This window comes from Apteryx rowi, unplaced genomic scaffold, assembly GCF_003343035.1.
Source record: "Apteryx rowi isolate R43461 unplaced genomic scaffold, aptRow1 scaffold_149, whole genome shotgun sequence".
Classification (NCBI taxonomy): Eukaryota; Metazoa; Chordata; class Aves; order Apterygiformes; family Apterygidae; genus Apteryx; species Apteryx rowi.
This window is the reverse complement of record NW_020447741.1, coordinates 556,833-580,134: the sequence shown is the minus strand read 5'-3', so window position 1 is coordinate 580,134 and position 23,302 is coordinate 556,833. Positions and strand designations below refer to the sequence as shown.

At 37.1% G+C, this 23,302-nt stretch overlaps 1 protein-coding gene across 3 annotated transcripts in view; it reads left to right on the top strand.

Annotated features, from left to right (window-relative positions):
- Positions 1–23,302, top strand: part of ROCK1 (Rho associated coiled-coil containing protein kinase 1) — a 91,900-nt gene that overhangs the window by 61,703 nt on the left and 6,895 nt on the right. For 2 of the 3 annotated variants that reach the window (XM_026058600.1, XM_026058601.1), the window contains 10 exons: positions 2,543–2,727; positions 3,404–3,473; positions 4,938–5,032; positions 7,335–7,500; positions 9,070–9,163; positions 10,111–10,199; positions 11,448–11,636; positions 12,132–12,297; positions 18,838–18,908; positions 21,789–21,877. In XM_026058600.1, coding sequence (XP_025914385.1) covers positions 2,543–2,727; positions 3,404–3,473; positions 4,938–5,032; positions 7,335–7,500; positions 9,070–9,163; positions 10,111–10,199; positions 11,448–11,636; positions 12,132–12,297; positions 18,838–18,908; positions 21,789–21,877 — 1,214 coding nt within the window. Of the gene's footprint in view, positions 1–2,542; positions 2,728–3,403; positions 3,474–4,937; positions 5,033–7,334; positions 7,501–9,069; positions 9,164–10,110; positions 10,200–11,447; positions 11,637–12,131; positions 12,298–18,837; positions 18,909–21,788; positions 21,878–23,302 lie in introns of those variants that run through there. The other variant, XM_026058602.1, reaches the window with a different exon arrangement.

The following is a 23,302-nucleotide window of genomic DNA, read 5'->3' as shown; positions in this document are numbered from 1 at the left end:
CTTGATTATCTTTGAAAGGTCATGGCAGTTGGTAGAGGTTCCTGAGGACTGGGAGAGAGCAAATGTCACCCCTGTCTAACAAGAGCAAGGAGAATCTGGTGAACTACAGGCCAGTCAGCCTCCCCTTAATTCCTGGGAAGGTAATGGAGCAACTAATCCTGGATAGTATATCTAGCCACATGAAAGACAGGAATGTGATCAGGAGTAGTCAGTGTGGATTTACAAAGGGGAAATAGTGTTTAACCAACCTGATAGCCTTCTGTGATGAGAAGACTGGCTTGGTGAGTAAGGAGAGAGCAGTGGATATTGTTTACTCTGACTTTAGTAAGGTTTTTGACACTGTCTCCCACAATATTCTTGTAGATAAGCTGATGGAATATGGGCTAGATAAGGAGCGAGTGAGGTGAATTGAAAACTGGCTGAACTGCCGGGCTCAGAAGGTTGTGATCAGCAGCACGACGTCCAGCTGGAGGTCGGCCACTAATAGTGTCCCCCAGGGGTCAATAATGGGGCCAATACTGTTTAACATCTTAATGACCTGGATGATGAGACTGAATGCACCCTCAGCAAGTTTTCAGATGATACGAAACTGGGAGGAGTAGTTGATACACCAGAGGGTTGTGCTACCATTCGGAGGGACCTTGACAGGCTGGAGAATTGGGCTGACAGAAAYCTCATGAAGTTCAGCAAAGGGAAATGCAAAGTCCTGCACCTGGAAAGGAATAACCCCATGCACCAGTACATGCTAGGAGCTGACCTGCTTGAGAGCAGCTTTGCAGAGAAGGCCCTTGGAATTCTAGTGGGCAACAAGTTGAACATGGGCTACCAATGCACCCACGAGGCAAAGAAGGCCAACTGTATCCTGGGCTGCATTAAGAAGAGCGTTGCCAGCAGGTCAAGGAAGGTGACCCGTCCCCTCTACTCAGCACTGGTGACACCACATCTGCAATGCTGTGTCCAGTGCTGGGCTCCCCAGTACAAGAAAGGCGTGGATTTACTGGAGCAAGTCCAGTGAAGGCCCACAGAGATGATTATGGGCTTGGAGCATTTCTCGTACAGGGAGAGGCTAAGAGAGCTGGGACTGTTTAGCCTGGAGAAGAGAAGGCTCAATGGGGAATCTTATCAATGTTTATAAATATCTGATGAGAGGGTGTAAAGAGGACAGGGCTGTATTCTTCTCAGTGGCGCCCAGTGACAGGACGAGAAGCAGTGGGCACAAAATCACAACAAATTCCACTTGAACGTAAACACTGGGTGTGTTTATGTGTGAGGGGTGTTGTCGCAGAGGATTGATGCACTTCACTCATAAGAGGGAAGCACCACTATGTTTATTGCAATAAGACAGCGACTTAACAAAGTTCTGTCATAAATAAGAATGATTTAACGAGGTTCAATTGGCAAGGTTCACTCAGTTATTTATTGCATGGAGGATAGGGTCAGAGGCACACACAATGGAGACCCTCTCGTTGAGTCACGAGGTTCAAAAAGGACCCCCTTGCTTTCTAAACTCCTTCTGAGAGGAGCCTAGGTGTTGCTGGATCCAGTCTTAGTCCCAGACTTGGTCAATGGTTCATGTCTAAAGGAGTGTGTGTGAAGGGGACCCTCCCATTGAGTCACGAGGTTCGGACTGGRCCCCCTTGCTTTCCAAACTCCTCCTCAGAGGAGGCTGGGTGTGTCTGGATCCGATCCTAGTCCCAGACTTAGTCAACAGTTTATGTCTAAGGCATTATGTGCACAATCAGAGATATAACTTAGCAAAGTTTCAGCATGCTATTAATCACTTACTGAGGATCTGTCGTGGGTGAGGAATCTCTCAACCTCGAGGAGTAATCCCGAGAGGCATCCCTGCTCAAGGGGAGGTTCTTCAGTGCAGCCCACTGCCGTGCAGAATTGCTCAATGGGCTCTGGGCTGCCCCCTATTTATGGGGGGGGAGATGATTGACTCACAGTCATATTTGCATGCTAGACGGGTCTTAGTTGGCGCATGCTCAATTAGCCCCTGCCTACGTGCTGTTTACAGGGAGGCCAGGTTGAGGGGGAGAGAGCACATTTGGGGAGGGAAGGAGCACACCATCACAGGTGTGAGGGTGGTTTGGCCAGAGAGGTTGTGGAGACTCCTTCCTTGGAGATATTCAAAACACGACTGGACATAGTCCTGGGCAACCAGCTGAAGCTGACCCTGCTTGAGCAAGAGCGATGGATCAGATGATCTCTAGAGGTCCCTACCAACCCCAACTGTTCTGTGATTCTGGGAARATAAGATAGGTAAAATAAGGTTGGGACTTTGAAATAAGAGACTAAATACAGGGAAGCTTTGTCATCATGCACCATCATCTCAGTACATTCTGTTAAGGGCAGCATCTTTTGATGAGATTATTATACTGAAGTATTTGAAGATTTAGGAATGTTTTTATGTATTGCACAATGTGTAACATTTAGACACTAATGTTTGATATAAAATAATCCATATATGAAGCACTTCCAACCACACACCACAGGTTATTCAGCAAACTTTCCTAAACTGAAATCATTTTTCAATTAGGTAAAAAATCTGTCCCTTCAACTAGAGCAAGAGACCAGTAAGCGAATAATGGCACAGAATGAATTAAAGGCGCAAGCTTTTGTAGCAGATAACTTGAAGGGTTCTGAGAAGCAGCTGAAACAGGAAATCAACACATTGTTGGAAGCAAAGAGATTACTGGAATTTGAGTTGGCTCAACTTGCGAAGTAAGTAAAAATCTGAAGTAAAATAGAAAAAGTTACTTAATTATGCATGTAATTTTTTGTCTGTTGCTATTCTTCACAAAAAAGTTCTCTGGTGCAGAGGCATTTTTTCCTAAAATAAAAGTATATTTTTAGCGGCATATTATGATTTCTATATGCAGCCTTCAATGTTGGAATATTTTTGCTATGAGCTACCATATGGAACATTTCTTAGCTCATGATTCTGTGTCAAGGCATATACACCACTTAATCTGAGGTTTGACTTCTTTTATGGATCAGTTGTGATCTACTTATTAAATCATTTGGGACTTGTAGTGTTACTGAACTTCATGGATGTTGATAACTTTTTTTTTTTTTTCTTTAACTACCTGGTCCTTTTTCTTAACTGAAGACAGCATTGTTCATTATTTGGGCTTCTATCGCACCTTCCTTCAGCTGAAAATAGGTCTCAACACTTCTTCTTTTAGAGTGCTGCTTTTCTTCTACCTTTCATACTAGAAAGGCCAATAAATTCAGACAGAATTTTAGAAGAAAGTAAATTCTTAGTCTTCATGAAATAGGATGTGTGCAAATAAAAAATGTTGATAGGATGTTGATATGTTCTGGATGGAAACAGCTTGTCCTTGTCATTTGCTAATAGGTGACTTTTTACATGTTTTTCTTTTTTATTCCTTTGAAGACAGTACAGGGGAAATGAAGGTCAGATGCGTGAGCTTCAGGATCAGCTTGAAGCTGAGCAGTATTTTTCGGTAAGACTCACAAAGAATTATGCAGCAGCTGTTACAGTTTGACATGGTATCATTGAACAGTGAATGTTTTGACATATTTGCATTTGAAAAATGTAAATAACAGTAACTTGGCATAAATCAGCAACTCACAAAATCCTTCTAACAGAAACAAGGAACAAAAAATTAGAGAACATTAGTACGTTGTTACAGACAGTCTATCTGGTATATTGCCTTTTAGTTGTTTGATTGTCAAAGTCTTATGTATTATATTATGATGAATAACTCAATTATTTGAATTATTCAACAGAGTAATTTCTATCTCAAGGTTGTAAAGAGGCATTTTTCTGACATAATTGCAAACTTTAGAGAGAGAGTTTGAAATTTTTCTGCAGTATATTCCATACTATTGATCTGCAGTAAGTATATTTAAGAACTGTACATTCAGCAGCATTCTGCCTCCTTCTAGAAAGATACTTTCTCTGTACCCAAGTCCCTGAAGACCACAGAGGAGCCTTATTCTGTATCCCATGTAGAGGAAATGTGTATTCCATGGATTTAGTTTGATCTGTTGTGTTTCTGTGAATAGAAACAATAGCCTAAGATGCTCTGTAATGCCTGAACTTTAAATACATTTGTGAATATGCATAGATTGTAGACATTTCAGTTTGGGAAGTATGTTTTTTATTTCAGCTCCTCCTTGGAGATGCAATAAAAAAATTATTTTTTTTATTATACTCCATGTCACTGTAATTTTATCATATGCATTACAGATTTTTGTGCATATCTCATAAACAAACTGCTAATAAGATCCAGAATATCATGTTTCATCCTGAATTTTCTATGTTTTCACAAGAGTGTGATTTAAACAAGACACATTCATAATCTACCCTGAATATTTAGCAAAAGTACTTCAGCATGGAAGATTAAGTTTTAATTTATTGAATTACCAATATTGTTAATAACAATATTATTATAGTGATTAGAAACACAAATCATTCATATAGATCAGACCTCTGTTGAATCAATTACTAAGACAAAGTCAATCCCTACCCAAAAAACTTGCAGTCTAGAGAAAAGATGTATGGATACAAACAGAATACAGTAGATGGAAGCATGGGTCAGTATTAGGCTTTAGCCTGACTAACATTTTGCAACAGTGATGCCTCAGGAGAATGCAGGTTTGTCCTCTTGTGTCCAAGAGACCTGCCCAGTTGTGCCCCAGTGTCTTCCTTTCCTTTTGTCAGCAGGTGTGTTTGTACAACTGTGTAGAGAACCAGACTAGAGAATTGAAATCTAACCTGGTTACATCAGTTCCCTACATGAGGGAGACTGGAAAGGAGCATCTAGGACAGGCAGGAAGGAGGCAATTCCATTGAAGGCAGTACTGACGTATGTTAGTTTGACATGTTCAAACCGACCAGAACCAAAATCATGGAGAATTTTAGTATGGATTTTTAATAATGATTTTTATGCTTTCTCTTACAGACACTTTACAAAACTCAGGTTAAGGAACTGAAAGAAGAAATTGATGAAAAAAATAAAGAAACTCAAAGAAAAATGCAGGAATTGCAAAATGAAAGGTGTGCCCACTTTATTTTTCAAGTAGAAATATGTGTGACCACATTGTGTGGTCTCACTCATGAAGATTTTGAATTGGCTTTAAAAATTAAAAAAAAAAAATTCTTTGAAATTTAAAATTTTTTTTAAATCTTTCAGAAAAAGACAGGTCTCAGAAGTATTCCGTAACGCTTTGTAAGATGGCAAATAGTTAGAATGTTACCTGTCCTGACTTATAGAACCAAATATAGTTATTCATATTTGCTTGGACTAGATTTGTAATGTTTGAAAGAGGAATGATGAATTCTGAGAATTTAGCAGGTTGTAAAATTTTGAAAAACTATTCCAGTTGGTGGCAGTTGTCATTTTGATTGTAAAACAACTTTATTTGATTATATTATCTTGATAATTATTACATATATTTTTAGACCCAATAAAATAATTTGAGGAAAAGAAACATAATTTAAAAAATCTAATTTTATTATAATCTTAATTACAACCAAACCTATTATGTTAATCCAACACTTTGTTGTGAGTGACATATTATTTTCAAAGTTAACAAATAAGGAAGGATGTTGTTTAAGCTTGTTTTTAAAATTTACTAATACAATTTATTTAATATATTTTTGTTCTGAAGAAGGTGACTTTAGCATTATGAATGACACAGAATTAAATTTCCCTTTTCTAAAACATAGGTCTCTTGTTACACAAAAATGCATCAGTATTGCACAGCGATCTCAAGGGAGAAAATTATGCACAGAATACATCGTACTTTTTGGTGGGGTGAGAAAGGGAGAAGGACAAGGTGTTATGCTCATAAGTATGATGTAAGCAGAAAATACCTGTTCACTCAGTGCTGGCAGGAGTAGTGGGTATCGAGCTTAAAAGATGGGGAAAGGAAGGAGAGACTTCCTTCAGTCCAGTTGCTTTTTTTCCTCTCTTCTTTTCCCACTCTCACTTATTTTTAAGAGATTCCTTTTATTCCCTCCCTGTTTACCACAACTTTGTGTTCATTATAAACATCTTGTCACCTACATACAAATATGTGAACTGTAGCACACTCTGAGTAGGCTTTGGCAATTACCTGTTTATAGTAAAGGCCTATATTTATTACAATCATATCAAATCAGTGTATTCCATGGTAATATGTATTTCATTGCATGGTTAAGGCATGTTTTTATTTTGTGGTGCAGGAAGGACTGCTGTCATGTATTGCCGTTTCTACTTTCCTTCCCATGCTGTGGGCTGTGTCACATGTTGCTGGGTACATCTGACTATGCTATGTTGACTGCCCTGCTTTATATGGATTTCTTTGCAGACAAATATAAATGAGCTCTGCCTGTACTCCAAGCAAGTGCAAGAAAGCTTGGCGTGTATGCTGAACTGATTAGTAGTTGTATAATTATCTTAACTGCACCTAAGTTAATGCCCCCTCCCTCTCAGACTGTAGACAGAATTTGCAGCTGCCTTTCTGCAAAAGATTGTGCAGACGTAGAACCGCTGCATGGTTTCAGAAGCTCTATGAAATTTCCATCATTGCCCAAATAGTCTGGAGCACACATCTTCATGAGCATTAATCATATGTGAAGAAGTAGCAGGTAGCGATAGGATTTAGTATATTTTGATGGCCCACACTGCATACTATTTTCTTTTATTTTTTTATTCCTCAAAGGCAGGAGGATTTATGACACCTGGTTTCCTAAGGGTTAGTGTTTCATGGTTGATTGAAATTTTAATTGAATTACAGTAAGCTTGCTGCTGTAGCTTGTGCTTCGTAGACCTCAGAAGATCATAACAGAGCGTGCTGTTGTACAGACTTTCACTGGGAAGAGCTTCACCTACAGTTTATGCTTAATTATGCCCTAGAGAATGTTTGGGGGAAGGGAAACCTTGAATGAGGAGAGGATTCTCTGGGGTCTCATTAGAAACAAACTAGAATTTTTCATGATTAGGTCATTTATGTCAGTGATTTCACATGCAGATTCTCTGATATCTACTGACGGCTGATTTTGCACCAGTGAGTGCATTAGTAAAGTCTCTGGCCTCTACCTGTTTCACAAAATATTCAAACATACAATATCTTTGGGATCTCTACTCTTCTGTCAAATATGGTAGAAGATGGGCTGTGTGCCGGAAGGTTATTGGGAGGCTTTTCTCTTAGCGTATGTACATAAATGTACGGAGTGTAGTCTTGTAAATCTTGTTTTCATAGGAAACGAAGATAATGATAATTCACTGAATGATGTAATCTGGGTTTGTTCATTCTCCATGAAAATTTTAAATGTTTGTATAGGAAAACATAAAATCTGAATATCCTTTTAACAGAGAAACACTCACTACCCAGTTGGATCTAGCTGAAACCAAAGCTGAGTCGGAACAGTTGGCACGTGCACTCCTTGAAGAACAGTATTTTGAACTGAGTCAGGAAAGCAAAAAAGCAGCATCAAGACATAGACAAGAAATGACTGATAAGGAGAGCATCATAAGAAGGGTAAGTTATTCTGCTATAATTAGTATCTATAGATATCCTCCAGCTGGAAACAGAAACTTGTCTTTTTTTCTAATTTGTAAAGTCTTCTTGTGGACATAAGTGATGACTATTCAAGTATCTGAGTTGTGGACTCAGTTGAGTGCTTAAACATTTCAATCCCATCATTTGAACTCCTAAAGAAATACAGACTTGATGAGAATCAGAGCTGAGGCCAGACTGAAAGTCAAACCAGTGTTTGTAATTCAGTTAATCAGCTCTTTCCAGTTATTTCTTGTCATTGCCCAATAGCTTTTTAAAATATTTGTAAATTTGTGTAGCTGTGTATTAGATAGTCTTATTGCAAAATCATTTAATCTTAATAAGAAAAAAAAAACTTGAAAGTCTTGCTGTCCCTCCTTCTCACACCCCCACCCCTTCCCCCCTCCTGGTAAGCTATCAAAAAACAAACACAGTTTTTGAAGATCCTGTATAGGATAGCTGTTGAGTATTGGTATCATGTTTATAAATATATCTCAACCAAAAGGTTTCAAACAACAAGCCACATGTAGCGTTGTTCTTTTACCATTACTGTTTTTCCCATTTAGCATCATCTATGCAGATGCTGTGAAGAATCCTGGGGGTGTCGCTCAAAGCTGCTCAAAGTTTTTTTGTTAGTAGTATTGTATATACTATATCTCTGTGTTGAAATGGTGGAAGTAACCTTTGTTACACCAGTAGTGTGTACATGTTTCCTCTTATAAGCTTAAACTCTCCAGAATGCCACAATTTCTTAAGAAACTTTCCGATAGCTCTGTACGCAATCATTTCTGTAGGCTTCAATCAAAACTTTCATGGATGCAATTGTGTCTGGTTTTAATATGTATCTGTAGAGTAGCTAGCAAAGGGATCCTGACTGTGTCTTCTGGCAGCTAACATATTCAAAACATAATGGCTTTCCTTTACAGTTTTTTTTTTTCCTTTTTAACAAACCTATGTACATATTCATGTATGTACACTTCAACTCAAACCAAATCTGGTTTTCGTTTTATGCAAATTTATACCTGTTTTTCATCATATATGATAGTTACTCAGCAGTAGATTCCATGGTCTGAAAATAATGCTAATGAATGAAGAAGAGTCTGAATGCAGGAGTTCTGTCATCTATCTAACTGCTTTTTTTTCTGGACGCGGTGGATGTGGCCTCTAGGTATCACATCTTCCAAAGTGACACAAAATTAATTGAGAACTGTCACGCTCAGTCACTGACAATCTACCTAATTTTGCTTAAGTTGTGCTTGTAGTTATTTCCTGAATTTTGGGAAAGTGTTGTCAGTTCTGCAAAGATCATTTTAAAAAAAATCTTTGTGGAGCAGCTGTATTTTGAGCATCCTGGTGAAGCAATGACAGCTTAGAAGTAAAGTACCATTTTTTTTAATTCTAAAAGATAAGTGTATTATCTTGCATATAATCTAAGGATGACTTTCTTTGTAAAAAGCTATTATAGATTTAAGGTTATTTAAAATAATAGTATTACAAATATTTTTAGAATGTACAGCAAGCTCATTTTAAAGTGTATTTGTTTTCATTTAGCTGGAAGAAACTAATAACACGTTAACCAAAGATGTTGATTTAATAACAAAGGAAAATTCAGAGATCAGTGAAAAAATAAAGAAACAAGAGGAAGGTATGTCATGTTTGGAGTTTTAAATCATCTATTATGAAGCATAATTTAAATTTATGTGGAAAAACAGAAGTGGGAAATGTGAAAACGCATTGCTGGATGTCTTTCATAGTATTCTGGATGAAATGGTTTGATAGAAAATATCATCAGTCATTGCTTTTTTTTATATTGAAAATGTATCTTCCCTGCAAATTGCCACTCTTTCTACTTCATTGCTTCCATTTCCATGTTCTACCTTCATTGCTGAAAACATTTAAAACCTCAGCTCTAGCAGGCAGAAAGACTGAGTGAGCCAGCGGCTTTGAGTAGTTCTTAGTTTCTGGAGTTTGTTGCTTTAGGTATTTGGAAGTTATTCATTGATTGTCTGGAATTTCGGTGGAGGAGTGCTTATAATTGAAATGCACAGTTTTGGCAACTTTGGGGACAAATCAGGAGACTGGAGGTGTGATAGAAAGAGCTGTGGAGCTGAGTAACTGGCATGGGGGGTGGGTGGGGAACGTAACAAAACCRTTTCTTATTTAAAGAAAGCCTTTTGCCTGTTTTCTCTTTATGCCTGACTTGAGAATCTGTACTGAAAGCAAGTCCAGTCATATCACTCTTATTCTGTGTGGCTACTCACTCAAACATTTTTGGTACTGCAGAAACTCTTTTGGTAGTGCAAACTCCAAGGAAATGGGGACAACAAATTTAGTCATCATTAGGAAACAAAAATATAGCTATTGTCTTTAGTATTTCATTTTGGTGCCTTTCTAAGATATCCTCCTGGTCATTTTCTGTCATTGCAGTAGTATTACAGCAGTAACCTTTATCATTGCAAACTGTATTTTGCATGTTAAATGACAAAGCAGGAATATGGAAAAAAAAACCCTGTGCAATTGTAGAAGTGATTAAGCTTAGAAATATTTATTTTGCCATAAAATGTCTTAGAAAGTTGAAAATTATTTTAACAGAATACAAAATGAAAAAAGAAGAGGAAATCAATAATATTAGAATGCATTATGAGAAGAGCATCAACACTGAAAGAACTCTGAAGACACAGGTATAACTATACAGTTTAATAAATGAATTATTAATTTACAAATCAGATATTTCCATTTTATTGTTTTTTGTGTAACTAGCTCTTAGTGCTTGTGAGATGAATTTATGTTAATCATGATCCGTAGTATGCATTTTGGTATTACCTCTAACATGAGTAAGGGCTGTTTACATTGGTGAAATTTTGCAGGGGTTACAGGTATGATTTGCTCTACTGAATACATTTCTGTAGTTATATTTTGGGAGATCTAAAGTTTGTAAAGCTATTGATGGAGGTGATTGGGAAAGCTGGAAATTGGGGATGTTCTTTTTCAGCTCTCTGATCTGTACTTTCTCCATTTGAAATGGATGTCAGTTTGATAGATTCAGAAACTATGAGGTACGGATATTTAGTGTATTTGTGTTGACGTATTTTTAGTTTTGGGCTCACTTGTGATATTTTACTGAAATACAAATTAAACTTTCCCATTCTGTTTTAACAACAACAACAACAACAACAACAAATATATATATATATATTTTTTTGATCTAATACTCAAACTAGAGGAACTTGGGAATTTTGTGTAAAACTTGCTTGTATATAACATCCTGTAAGAGACTGAGAAGCTAAAAGAGTTAATGTCTCAAACACTCGGCAGAGGAAGAAAGGAATGTCACAGTGCTGCCGAGATAAGGTGCAGCTAGAAGGAGGATCTTGTGAAGGCAAGATGGCGCTTTTATGGGGCCAACTTCCTTATCTTGGGTAACTCTCTCAAAACAAGTCTGAGTCAGCATTGCACCTGTGTCTCTGACGGGAGGGGGGAATCAAAGTCCCTGGAACCCCCCCCCCAACCCCCTGTCAGAGAAGGTTCGAGAACAACAGACTGCACATGTGAGGTAATTAGCATATGAGACGGACTAGTGTATAAATAGCGCAACTCAGAGACGCCTCCACCTGCCAGCCAAAAATGCCAGACTGGAGACCTCGCTGGAACCCAGGGTGGTGATCTGGATCTTTCCTTTACCTTTTTCTGTCTTTCTTTCTTTCTCTCTCTTCCTTGTATGTTACGGGCCATCCAGGCCTTTATAAGGTTCAAAGTTTAACTAGCTACTGCCATAAATAAAACTCTTCAATCGATCGTTTGGTGTCATGTCACCTTAATTTAGCCCAAGGGTATTCTGAACATTGGCTGTCGCAGAGTGGGTTGTCCAGAAGAGCCCTCTTGGGATGCGACACATCCTTACTGAGTTCCCTTTTTCTCTTTCCCAACAGGCTGTCAACAAACTGGCTGAGATCATGAATCGGAAAGATTTTAAAATAGACAGAAAGAAAGCTAACATGCAAGATTTGAGGAAGAAGGAGAAGGAAAACCGAAAGCTACAATTAGAGCTTAATCAAGAAAAAGACAAATTTAATCAGATGGTAGTGAAATACCAAAAGGAGCTCAATGAAATGCAAGCGGTAAATCATTCTTTGTTTTTGTCATAGTGTGGAAACCTCTCCACAGGAAAAGATGTACTAGGCCACAGAATTTTAGTGAAGCAGAGAGCTTGACAAGTGTGCAACTGTGCTTGTTATCATTTATCGTTCGTTTCCCCTTTTGAAATTCTTAACTGTAGAAGTTATTGATACTTTATGAAGACTAAAAAAGTGAATGTTGTAGCATATTATATATATAGTTTGTTTCACTGCTAGATGATCTGCTTTTCCAAAAAAATCATAATTTAATAAATTATTCAGACTATTTTATACTTCAGTGCATTGCTACATCTTTGATATTTAACTATTTTCTAGGAAGGTAGGAGCACTTCTATTAATAATGCTATCAAATGTATCTAGAGATAGGTTGGAAAAAAACATAGTAATGAGTTTTGTTTTTATGAAAATTTTAAAATACTGTACTTTGCACCTATATTTTTGGTATCATGATAATTGTGCATGCATATATAAATACAGCAACTAGCAGAAGAATCTACATACAGGAATGAGCTACAGATGCAGCTGGATAGTAAAGACAGTGACATAGAACAACTACGAAGGAAAATTTTGGACCTGCAGCAAGGAATGGATTCTACCAGTGTTGCAAGTCTCCAGTCAGATGAAACAGATGGAAATCTTTCAGGTAAGAGAAAAGCGCATTTGGACTACTTGTTTTTGTGTATGCACATAGTTTTGGAATGTATGGTCCATTATTTCTGTCTTTCAAACAATTTGCTGCCTTTTAAAAATACCTTCTGGCTATCTCTTTCTGTTTCRCATCTCGACCCTGTCATGTTTATTTAAAAAAAATTCATGTCTTAGCTTCTTATAGTTAGGTCTTAATTTCTTCTCACGTCATTTCTTTGACTGCATGGCTTGATATTATCATAATTTTTTCTCCATTTTTGTAGAAAGAATCTTTACATTTGTCACTGCTGCTGTTTGGTTATAGTGAATACAGTGTGCTGTAGATCAGAGAACTCAGCATTTCTACCAATGTCATGACTGTATCTTATATCTTGAATACAAAATTGCCTTGATCGTGTTCGTTCTTATTCATAGTCATGTAACACCTTTTGACAAGTGGCAGGAATTGCCTATGTGAAAAATAGTATCAGAAATTTCCATAATGCATTTATAGCTGTATGGTACTCTGATTCAGCAGATGAAAATAAGGATAAATAACACAGTGTTGCTAGCTGTTCCCATGTAGTTCCAGCTTCCAGCATCATGTTTTGAGACATGATATTACAATTGATAATGATTTCTTTTTTGCAGTGTTTGAAGTTTTACTAGTTTTACTTACGTGGTCTATTTCTGTATCTCCAGATACAAGAAGCCTTTTTCCTTTTGACACAGTTTGTTCAGTAAAACCCTCAGGCTATTATCAACTTGTGAAGTAAATGTCTGCTTTAGAATAGATATTTAGATTTTGGTTTAGAAACATCTTTTTGGCCAAACTTCCACTGMAACTCAGTATTGGGGATTCTTGCAGCTATTAGATCTGTGAAGTCATACTTCTTAACTGTCACCTACTAGGAACTCTCTGGTATTTATAAGCTGAAAGTACTTTTCAGGAGTTTTTCCTCTTAGATATTAATTTTCAATTTATTCCATATAATATGGGGTCAAAAAATCAGAGATCTTACTTGTTAAGATTTTTGGTTTCTTTTTCTCCTCAAATTACTATTTGGAATCAAGCCTTATGTTTGATGAAGAAGGCTACAGTTTCTAATGTGTTATTGAAAATTTTTGAACTCCTAGTACTGGAAAGCTTGACTTGTTCTACAACAAAACAGACTAGATTTAGTCTACATAGAAAGAGTAGTCTTAAACTTCCTTGCTTTCGTCCTCAGTATTTTTCGGCATAATGGCTGTTTAAAGTGGGGGGGGAAAAAAAAAACCAAACCACAGAAAAAAAAAACTTGCCTCTGTCTGGTAGCATCTTCACTATTTTCTTCTTAAGGTAGTTGTATGTCAGAATGACCCTGTTGTCTCTTAGATCTTGGAAAATTTGTAGGAGTATGCTTTTTCTTTGTCTGTCTCATAATGTATGTTATTTTTGGTTTTCCCTTTGGAGACAAATGTGCAAAATCAGGCTTCTGGTTGTAGGACCTGCCACTTCAATTTTGGGTCAGAAATTCTTATATGATTTTTTCAGGTCAGCTATAACTTTTCCACTGTTAATTAGAACATGACGATTATCGGAAGGCCTTCTTATGGTCTTTCCCTTCCTCTCTTATACTTATGACCCCTCTGACTTTTTCTTTCTTTTACCAGCATTTCATTTTTCTTTTCTTCTTTTTTGCCCTTTTCTGTGCAAACACCTCTTGCTAGGGAGTTGTGCTGCTGGTGTTACTATGTCATACAGGTAGGGCCGCCTTCTTCAGATTATTAGGGCTTCTCATGTCCATTGCTTGGCAGTAGATTTTTGGATTAAGTCCCTACATGCATTTTTTTTGAGTGAGGCCCTGTGTTGATCAGCATCTGAATAAGAAGCAATTTAGCTAATTAAAAGAGATTAAGTGGCATTAATAGAGGCAAATTTCACACAGTAGACRGAGGAAAGTAGAGGTTGTACAGAAGGAGGGCCACAGCATTATGAGCAAGAAAAGAAAGCCAGTCTTCAAAGAAGAAACACCCAATGGCACAGGAAGAGGAAATTATCCAGCACAGGTATTTTTCTGCAGTTCAAATCATTCTTCAAAACAGAAGAAGGCAGACCACAGCAATTCGTTTGGTACAACTAAGTAATACAAAGTTGTTTGTCTTCAACTGTGTGCCAGGTTCCYATTGCTTTTGTAGCACTGCCATAGTTTTTTTCAGATGTTTTTTGAGGTGTTTTGGTTGGTGATTTTTTTTGGCAAAGAACCCACACATAGATATTCCTTCTGAGCACCTTGGGTAGCCTCTTGATCAGAGATGCATCTGAGTCAGTAGGAATCCCTGGCTGATGCATCTGTTCCTAAGACAAAGACATTCTGTAAAAATATTTAAGTCAGACTGTGGATTATTAAATAAGTAATTATAGTATGATTTATTCAGTTTCTTGTTCTCTAGATCACACTAAAAATATCACCAGGTAAAAACAAAAAACCAAAATAATGTAAACATGTATAAAACAACGACTCCTTGGTCTCAGTTGTGGAGGATGGGCAGTCCCTAGTTTAATTGAGGACAAACTTGGTATGAAACCGTGCACTGGTAATATTGGCAGAATTCCAAAGAGACTCCTGGCTCCCAGGCATGCCAGAGAGGTTCAGACTATGGCATAGTCCCTTTTCAAATTGGTGAGCTTACGGTACCAAGCACCAGAGAGGCTACAAGGGTAGAATTCATAATTCAGAGGAAGAGAATCTAGTGAACCTTTGGGGTCAGCAGACTTTGCATTTGCCTTCTAATGATATATTAAAAGAATTCCTAATACTGAGAAAAAATTAAAAAATACTTTTATGTATTTGCTGGCAGGTGCAGAGAAATCAAATGATAACGCGCTTTACAGCTACACCTCACTTGGAGGTGGTTTTGTGTTTCACTGAGCTAAAGACCTCTTCAAGTTCCCCAGCTAATTCACACTGCTCCCAAGGTTGGGATTGGATCATTTAGATGAGCGCTGTTCTCAGGCTGTGTATCTTCCAGATAGGATCATGACTCAGAGGAAGGTTTCTTTCATATTTACTTTTAGGCATTTTCTGTAATTCTCACTGCTAATAATTGATTCAGCTGAGACACCAGCTCACGTCTCAATTGATGTCTCCAGTGATAATAGAATCCTTGCTAAACAGCTTAAGTATTTGCTATTTAATGATGTCTTTGGAATACCTCTTCCTTCTGGCTGGACGCAGCAAGTCTTAATACTTACATGACTGCAAATAGAATTATTTTCAGAAAACAATACATAATCATGAACTTAAGGGTTTTTTTCCTAATAAGAAGTAGGGCACTTGACCATGCCCTTAGAAGGAAAAAATAATTTCAGTTCACTGGCAAGATAATTTAAACAATTGAGCTGTACTAACGGTTTAACTACAGCACATAGTATCATGTTAAATAATATTTTACAGAAAGTTAAGATAGAACAATAAATGTGGATCATTTAGGACAACAGTTTTTTGGAATATGGGGCACATGTATGACTTACTGAAATGACTGCATGGAAGCTGTCACCTGAATATGCCTCAGAGCAAGGTCCAGTGATCCTTAGTGAGGTCTGTGTCAAAATATCAGAAGACAATCAGGGGAAGGAAATCAGTCAAATGGGAAAGATGGATGGGAAGGAATTATCAAGGAAATATCACCAGGTTTTTGGTTGCTATGGGAAGAATCTGAAGAGTAAGAGTTCTGAGCATTATAAAGATAGGCTGTACTACTCATGACAGCTTCAGTATTATTCAGCTCCAAAATAACAACAACAAAAAATCTCAGAATTAGCACTATCATGCTTGTGTGCTTTTATCAAAGACGTAGATTGTTAGGACTCATGTTTATCATGCCAAATCATGAGGAATCATGGCCACAGGAATATTAGTCACAAAGATGCTTAGAACGTAAATCCATACTTTAATATTTATACAGAGATAACCTCAACATGTACAGACTTCACAGAAGGCTTTGTTCATAGCCTATTTGTGTCTAATTAGTCATCAGATGTTTTTGAGTCCTCTCTTGGCTTTTCTACATTGGGAATACAAAATACCAATTTTGGGATTCTTTCCAAAATACAACAAAGTTGTCAGGCAATAGTTTTGAGCCTATTTTTAAAGACAAAGATTAAAGTTTTTTTTTCTTTTTTTAAGTCTAGATAGCTCATGTTTTCTTAATTTCTTAATCGGAGCACTCATAAATATTATTTTCCTGGATCAAATATTTGTGAAATGTCCAGATGAGCATTTGCAGTTATGTTAGCTAACTCTGTTAAGGGAAATAAATGCACTATAAATATCAGTCAAGACAAACCTTTGTGGCAAGGCTGGAATGAAAGGGCTCATCCACCCTCTCAAGAGCACGTTTGGTTCCAGAGGAATGTTAGCTCTGTTGAAAAGGAGTACATTCAGAAACTATTATTTTCAACTGCAAGATACTATTCACAGCTCAGAAATCTCTCATTCAAATAGAATTTGCTTGCTAAAATAGATTTGTAGTAGGCAGAAAAGAATGTCAACTAATTCATTTTGAATAGCTAATCCACTTTCTACTTTCTTTGCAATTATTTTCAGAACATGCTGAAATAGAAGTGAACTTAGCAAAATACTCTAACACTGGCCTTATAAGCAGAACAATACCTGAGGCACCTTTTAAAATGTGTTGTTATTGGATCTCTCCAGATTTTCGTATGCTGCATTTTTTCCAGATGTGTACTTTTTCTTTCCGTTAAATCACATTAGTCCACACTAGGTTCTTTAGTGTCAGTTAATCACTTTACTTTGCAATTGAGGATTTCAGCTGTAGAATATTTCTAAAATTTCTAAAAATGCAATAACTTCCTCTTGATTTAAAATTAAGCATCAAGGAACAAATATTCAAAATAGGATAAATATTAGCCATGATGCCAACAGACATCAAGGAAATGCGTTGCCTTTTTCAAAGCTGCTGAATGTCAAGAGCTGTGGGGGAAAAGTAAAAAATTCCTGCTATCCCTCCCTCTTTAAATACTTAAGCAGCTACAAGAGGCAGAGAAATATGGAATTTTCCACATATATTTCTTAATGGAGAGAGTCCTACGCACATGTTCTTTGCCTATCTAAATCTCAGTGGTTCAGTGGTCCTCCTTTCTTCAAAGTATTTTGAGGAGTTTCTGTAGTGTGTGGAGAAATGTTAGAATAGAACTCTATTTAAAGTGTAGTCTACTTTTAAATACCATATGCTGTAAGGCTGATGTGGGAAAGTGGGTTGGTTTTTTTTTTCATGGCTAATTTGAATGCTTTGTAGGACATCAGGCTGTCAGTCCCATTGTAATTTTAAATACCAGAGTATATGGGCAATATCTGTTACATGTTACTTGGATATATTCTCAGAGCTTGCTGGGCTGAACCTCACATAGAATTATCCCTTACAGTAGTTCTTTTTCACGTAAGCATTTGTGAAGAATGTTTTAGTATATTTTTTATTTGATGTTCCTAAAGTATTCAGGGCTATCAGTTTTTAAGGTTATTGTAATGAATGCATGTGTTATACAGCTATATTTCTGTACTCTGACACACTTTTTTAACAAATCAAATTTTTATGATCATTTTAAATTGTTTTCACAAAATTTTCTTCAACTGTGAGGTAAGTTTATAATTATGAAGTAAAGTTTTGATTGCAAAATTATGAGCTTTCTTACCATGTCATTTTAGATTAATGGTATCAAGATAGATTCTCACTGCTGTTACCCGGCTTCCTAACTTTAAAAATATCTACCAAGAAATATAAATAAATTAACAATATCAATTAGCTGGAGGACTTTTTTTCTCTGTGATTCATATTAGGCATCAGATGGTTAAGTTTTTTGTGGCACTTTGTATCATTCATTGTTATTTCAGTAGTTATGTGGTAGGAAAATGTTATTACAAAACTCACTGGAAAATTATTCACTGAAAATTGAATAAAATGTTTGTCTCTTATTCTTTATATCTAGTTGATTCTTCCTGCATTCCTTATTTATTTATCTTCTATGCTTATCTTCTGTGAGTAACAGGACACCTGTATAGTTTTGCTTGCTCTCTTGTGCGCTTTTTTCTTTTTTTTTTCCCTTGGATAATGTGGGTCTGGTTTGTTTCACTTGCTGCCTCTTCCTGCTGAATATTTTCATATACCCCCTCTGAATGTCAAATGATGTTTATGCTGAAAATCTCTTAATCATCCTCCATTTAAGCTGTAACACATTTTCAAAGCAAAGTCTTTTCTGCCTGGCTCTTTGCGAACTATTTATGTACAGTGTTAGACGTTGGCATCAAGGAAAACAGCTTCACTTTATTCAGCAGTAACTGTATAATAAAGTGTTAGCTTGTGATGAAGCATGAAATAAATGCTTATATCTTCATTTTATTTAGCTGTGCTTTTTATTCTGCTTTGCTGACCTGTTAGGTAATTGCCTATTGCCGCATGTAGTACATTTTCCTTTCTAGTAATAGTTTGTCTTCTGTCATTCTGCTTTATTATTATATGTTTAAAATTATTTAATACACTTTTTTTAAAAAAACAGAATCAAGACTTGAAGGTTGGCTTTCAATACCAAACAAAGGAAATATAAAGCGGCATGGCTGGAAGAAACAGGTACAAGTGGATTTTTTTCTTTCCCTCCCTTGAACAGTTCTTTAGGCAGATGGTGATGACAGTATTAGCTTTACAGCTTACATTTAAGAAACAGACAAAACAATTGTATTTAGTATGTATATATTACTTTATTGAAGGAAAAAGATACCAAGAAAATTCAAGTTCAGTTTGCAATCAGGAGTAATAACATTGTGTAGATTTATGAAAGGTGGGTGAGGAAATGCTTCACAGTTGCTGCCTTGGATTCATTAATAAAACCCCTTTCTCCTTTGAGTAAGCAGTACCTTTATATTTCTGTTACTGAGGAATAAGCTATTTGTGCAACTTGGCCAACAGAAAATCCCGAGTAGTGAACACCACACAAAAATGTTCTGAAGGGCATAGAAGAGTCCATCACATAGTCCTTTCTGACTGATGGTCTGCAGAGTGGGAAGCACAGGTGGTTTCTTCAGGTTTTTTACTTGATACTGCAAATATTTTTTTTACAATTATGGTTATTAAAGTTGCTTTTGGGGTTAGCAGACAGAACACTTCTGGCCTCATAAAAATGCAGAACAGTTCACCATGAAGGTTTAGTCTGCCATAAAGAGAACAGTTTATGAAATGTCTTCCAAGGGACTCCTAGTGAGAATGCTGCTATGATTTTGGTACATCACAACGGATGTTGTTGATATTGCTAGAACCCCCTTTGTATCCCAAATGGAGATGATAAAAAATATCCTTCAAATACCACTCTAGAACCAGAACTTCTCTCAGAACAATTTTTTGTATTGTCATAACAGGAGTGATATTGAGGCTGTTGTAAGCCTTATCCCTAACTTTTCTCTTGGAAGGTTAAATTTTTCTTTCACCAAAACTTATATATGTGATGACTGAATTCCATCTCAGTCAGAATTTGCATTTGTTAGTATTCTTCCTAAAGCCTTACCCTTATCTTGAAAGGCAGAGGCGCATACTTCAAAGGGGAAGAGGGCATTAGCTTTCTGTTGAAGTAGATCAAAGGAATACGAGCACAAACTCATTTTTCTTCAGTGGGCATAATTACAAGAGGCTCATGTCATTACAACTTAGCCTCTGCTCATGTTGATCAGGCTTTGTATTAAAGAATGATGCTACACCAGCCATAATCCCTGACTGAGGGACTCGAAGTCCTTTGAGTCAGAGGCAAAAAACACCTCCTGTGGCTTGTTCAGATACATTTCAGTAATTGAGACATGCACAGCTGTAGCATGCAGCTTGTTCAGCACATTCAAAACATTATTCTGCATACCTGTTAATGTAACTTTCGAGTTCAGTTTGTGAGGTCAGACTTAAAGTCCCTGCATAAGGAGGAGGTTCAGCCTGCTCTTGTGGGAACAGTAAACACCATTTACCTGAATCGTTGGTATCGGTATTGTGCAGAAGCCCATTCAGTTATCTGCCAGTAACTGGAATTCAAGATGGACTCTGTATTCACTTTCTTCTTTCCCTTCCCCTTCCTTCTGGGTTGTATTACACCTGGATCTGGAACTGAATACAGACAGAACAGTCTGTATTTTTTTAATTCCTCTGTAATACCTCATACCTTTTAATACTTTGTTTCCAAAACATCTGAAACCTTAGTGAGGGAGCTGCCAGAGCTGTCACTGAGCTCCTGCTTAGGGACAGTTTGAGCCAAGACATTGGACTGGCAGCTCCCAGGGAAAAGAAACAAGCAGCAATTTCTGTAGGCCTGAACTCACTGGGAAGTTTAGGTTAGAGGTGTTTGAGCTTGACTGGCCTATGGGTTACAATGCTGAACAGTTTTTTCTGAGCAGCTTGCTTTGTTTTTCCTGTCATACGAACACATGCTTGTAATTCTGTGTGACTGTAAGCAGTGTTGGAAGGGTGTCTGTGTGGTTTAGGTGGAGGACAACTTCATTGGGCTTCTTTTTTGTTTTGTTTTGTTTTGTTTTCTTATTTTGGGTTCTAGGCACACTCACTACTTGGGAACTCTCTTGAAAATGGGGCCTGTAGTCCAGTGTCCTGGCTCTGGTACTCACAGTGCCTTCCCAGTAGCTCTTTGCATATTCCCCAGAATCCCATGCATTCTGGAGTACTCCACTTTTTCAGTGGCGTGAGATAGATATTATTATGCAGATTTTGAGCAAGGTTTTTTAAAACACTTAGGCAGGAAAATCTTATTGGCACATCACCTAATATTTCTGTTCGTTAACGTCTTTACCACTCTGGAAAATACTGTGTGGTTTGACATTTACAGTGACATGTAAGAGGAGAATGTCCATCTGTTTCCTCCTCTTCTGCAAACCCTTCCTTTACTGTCTCAGTGTATTTCTTGATTTGGAACATATACCAGACTATGCCATATTCTCTCTTACTGCCAGTATGATTTTGCTCTGTATTTTTCCAGTACATTACATAGGAAGTGTAGGAAATAGATTCTCCCAGCTCCAGCTAACTATTTTAGACTACCAGTTGTTTGGCACAAAGTACTAGCAAGTCCTGCGAGCCTCTAGACTAGAGGAGATGTTTACAACCTAATCACCAAGTGATGGATTCTGCACTCCAGGAGTTGCTTAGTGATGCAGTGATTTTCATAGCAACATTAAGTAGCATCTGAACTTGGCGAGTTGCCTGTATAGATAGATAGACTTCAAGAATCATCACAAGCATTTCTGAGTGCTACAGTGACAATACCTTAGTAGTTTTTGATCATTGCAGCTGTAGCATTATACAACTGTCAGTAGTATGGCTGTCTGGATGATAATTTAAAAATCTCCTGCTACTGGTTAAAAAAACCTTAATTTATTCAGACTTTTTATGTGCATATGGGAGCAGAGTGTAATAAATATTGCTTTTTAAAATGCAATTTTAACTTGTTTTTACCCTTTCTTTTCCCAGTATGTTGTGGTGAGCAGTAAAAAGATACTATTTTATAATGATGAAAAGGACAAGGACCAGTCTAATCCATCCATGGTACTAGACATAGAGTAAGTAAAGTTACTGTTAGTTTGAGATGCAAATCAGCAAAAGAGCTTTGTGTGTAAAATGACTGATAAAAGATCTGGAAGCTTGGAATAAAAATTCCACAAGTAATTTTGAATTTCCCTTAGTATTTCAGGATCCAGGAATTATGTTATTTCTGTTACCTTTAAGAGAAGATCCTACTTGTTTCTTTGTCCTACTATTGCTGAAAGCTAAAGAGAAAAAACTAAACACAAAGTAGTGTGGCACTGTGCTATTAACTAGTCTGAATTTATGGAAGTGAAGAGCCTTGTTATCACAGAGAAGGATGGGAGACAGTGGAACATACATATTATGCTGCCTCTTTTTATGATTGTGTTCCCTTTTATCTGTACTGGCTAGTTATACGGGTAGGTGAGAAGCCATGGCTGTCGCCCTGACACTGCCCGTAATGACTGGTTTGTCCAGTTGCTTTAATAGAGCTATCCTGATGCTTTCCAAAACAAGACATGATAGACATGGGGCATGGTGAAGTCAGAGACAGGTTCTCTGATTACAGAGAGCAGCTCGTGCCTTTTTTTCATTGGCTGTCTGAGCAAGGATCAGGGTTGATCAAGCCCGAAGTGTTTCCAACTTTACCAGGTGGTAACTGTTTATTTAGAGTGAAAAAATAAATGAATTGTAATTGCTACACATTGATTATACAGGAGAAAAAAATGCATCGGATATCACTAAAGCCCATTGCTATTATATGACTGAGTGTGTGTTTGTACAGCTGACCAGTATTATGGGACCTCATAGAGTAATAACTGAAAAATGGTTTTAAAATTAATGAATATGTCTATCGGTGACTAACCAATACAGTGCTGTGGATGGAATCTCAAACTCAGAAAGTGCTTAAGCTGCCAATTGCTGTTAACAAGGAAAAGAATCATTCTCTTTTTGAGCTGTTTCTTATACTCTTTTCATAAACATCTCTTAAAGATAACTGTTGAAAATAGGTTGTTGGGCTATGTGGACTTAAGGTCTTGATCCAGTATAGGATGTTGTTTGCTCAGATTTTAATAAAAACTCCAACACCTCATGCCCCAGCTTGCATTTTGTGACTCTCTGGCATTGACTGATCATCAGTTGATAAGTTGATTTAGTTGAAAAATTAGTGAATATTAATATGCTTCATAGAGTTACTCCATGCAGGGTTATCAGTATGCTTTTTTGCCAATAATCAGCTAGGTTTCCCAGTGTTTTGAGGAAGAATTTGAAAGCCTTTTTCACAAGTAAATTTGCCATAGTGGATCTTGAACCCATTATAAGATTGTCCTCTTTCCATGCTATGAAATGTTTTAGTCTTACTTGGATAGACAAGATCTGTATGGTTTATGAGTGAATTCCTAAAACCATATTGCAGCCTTGAAGTATATGGTATTGCTTGCATGAACAAGGTTTATTTA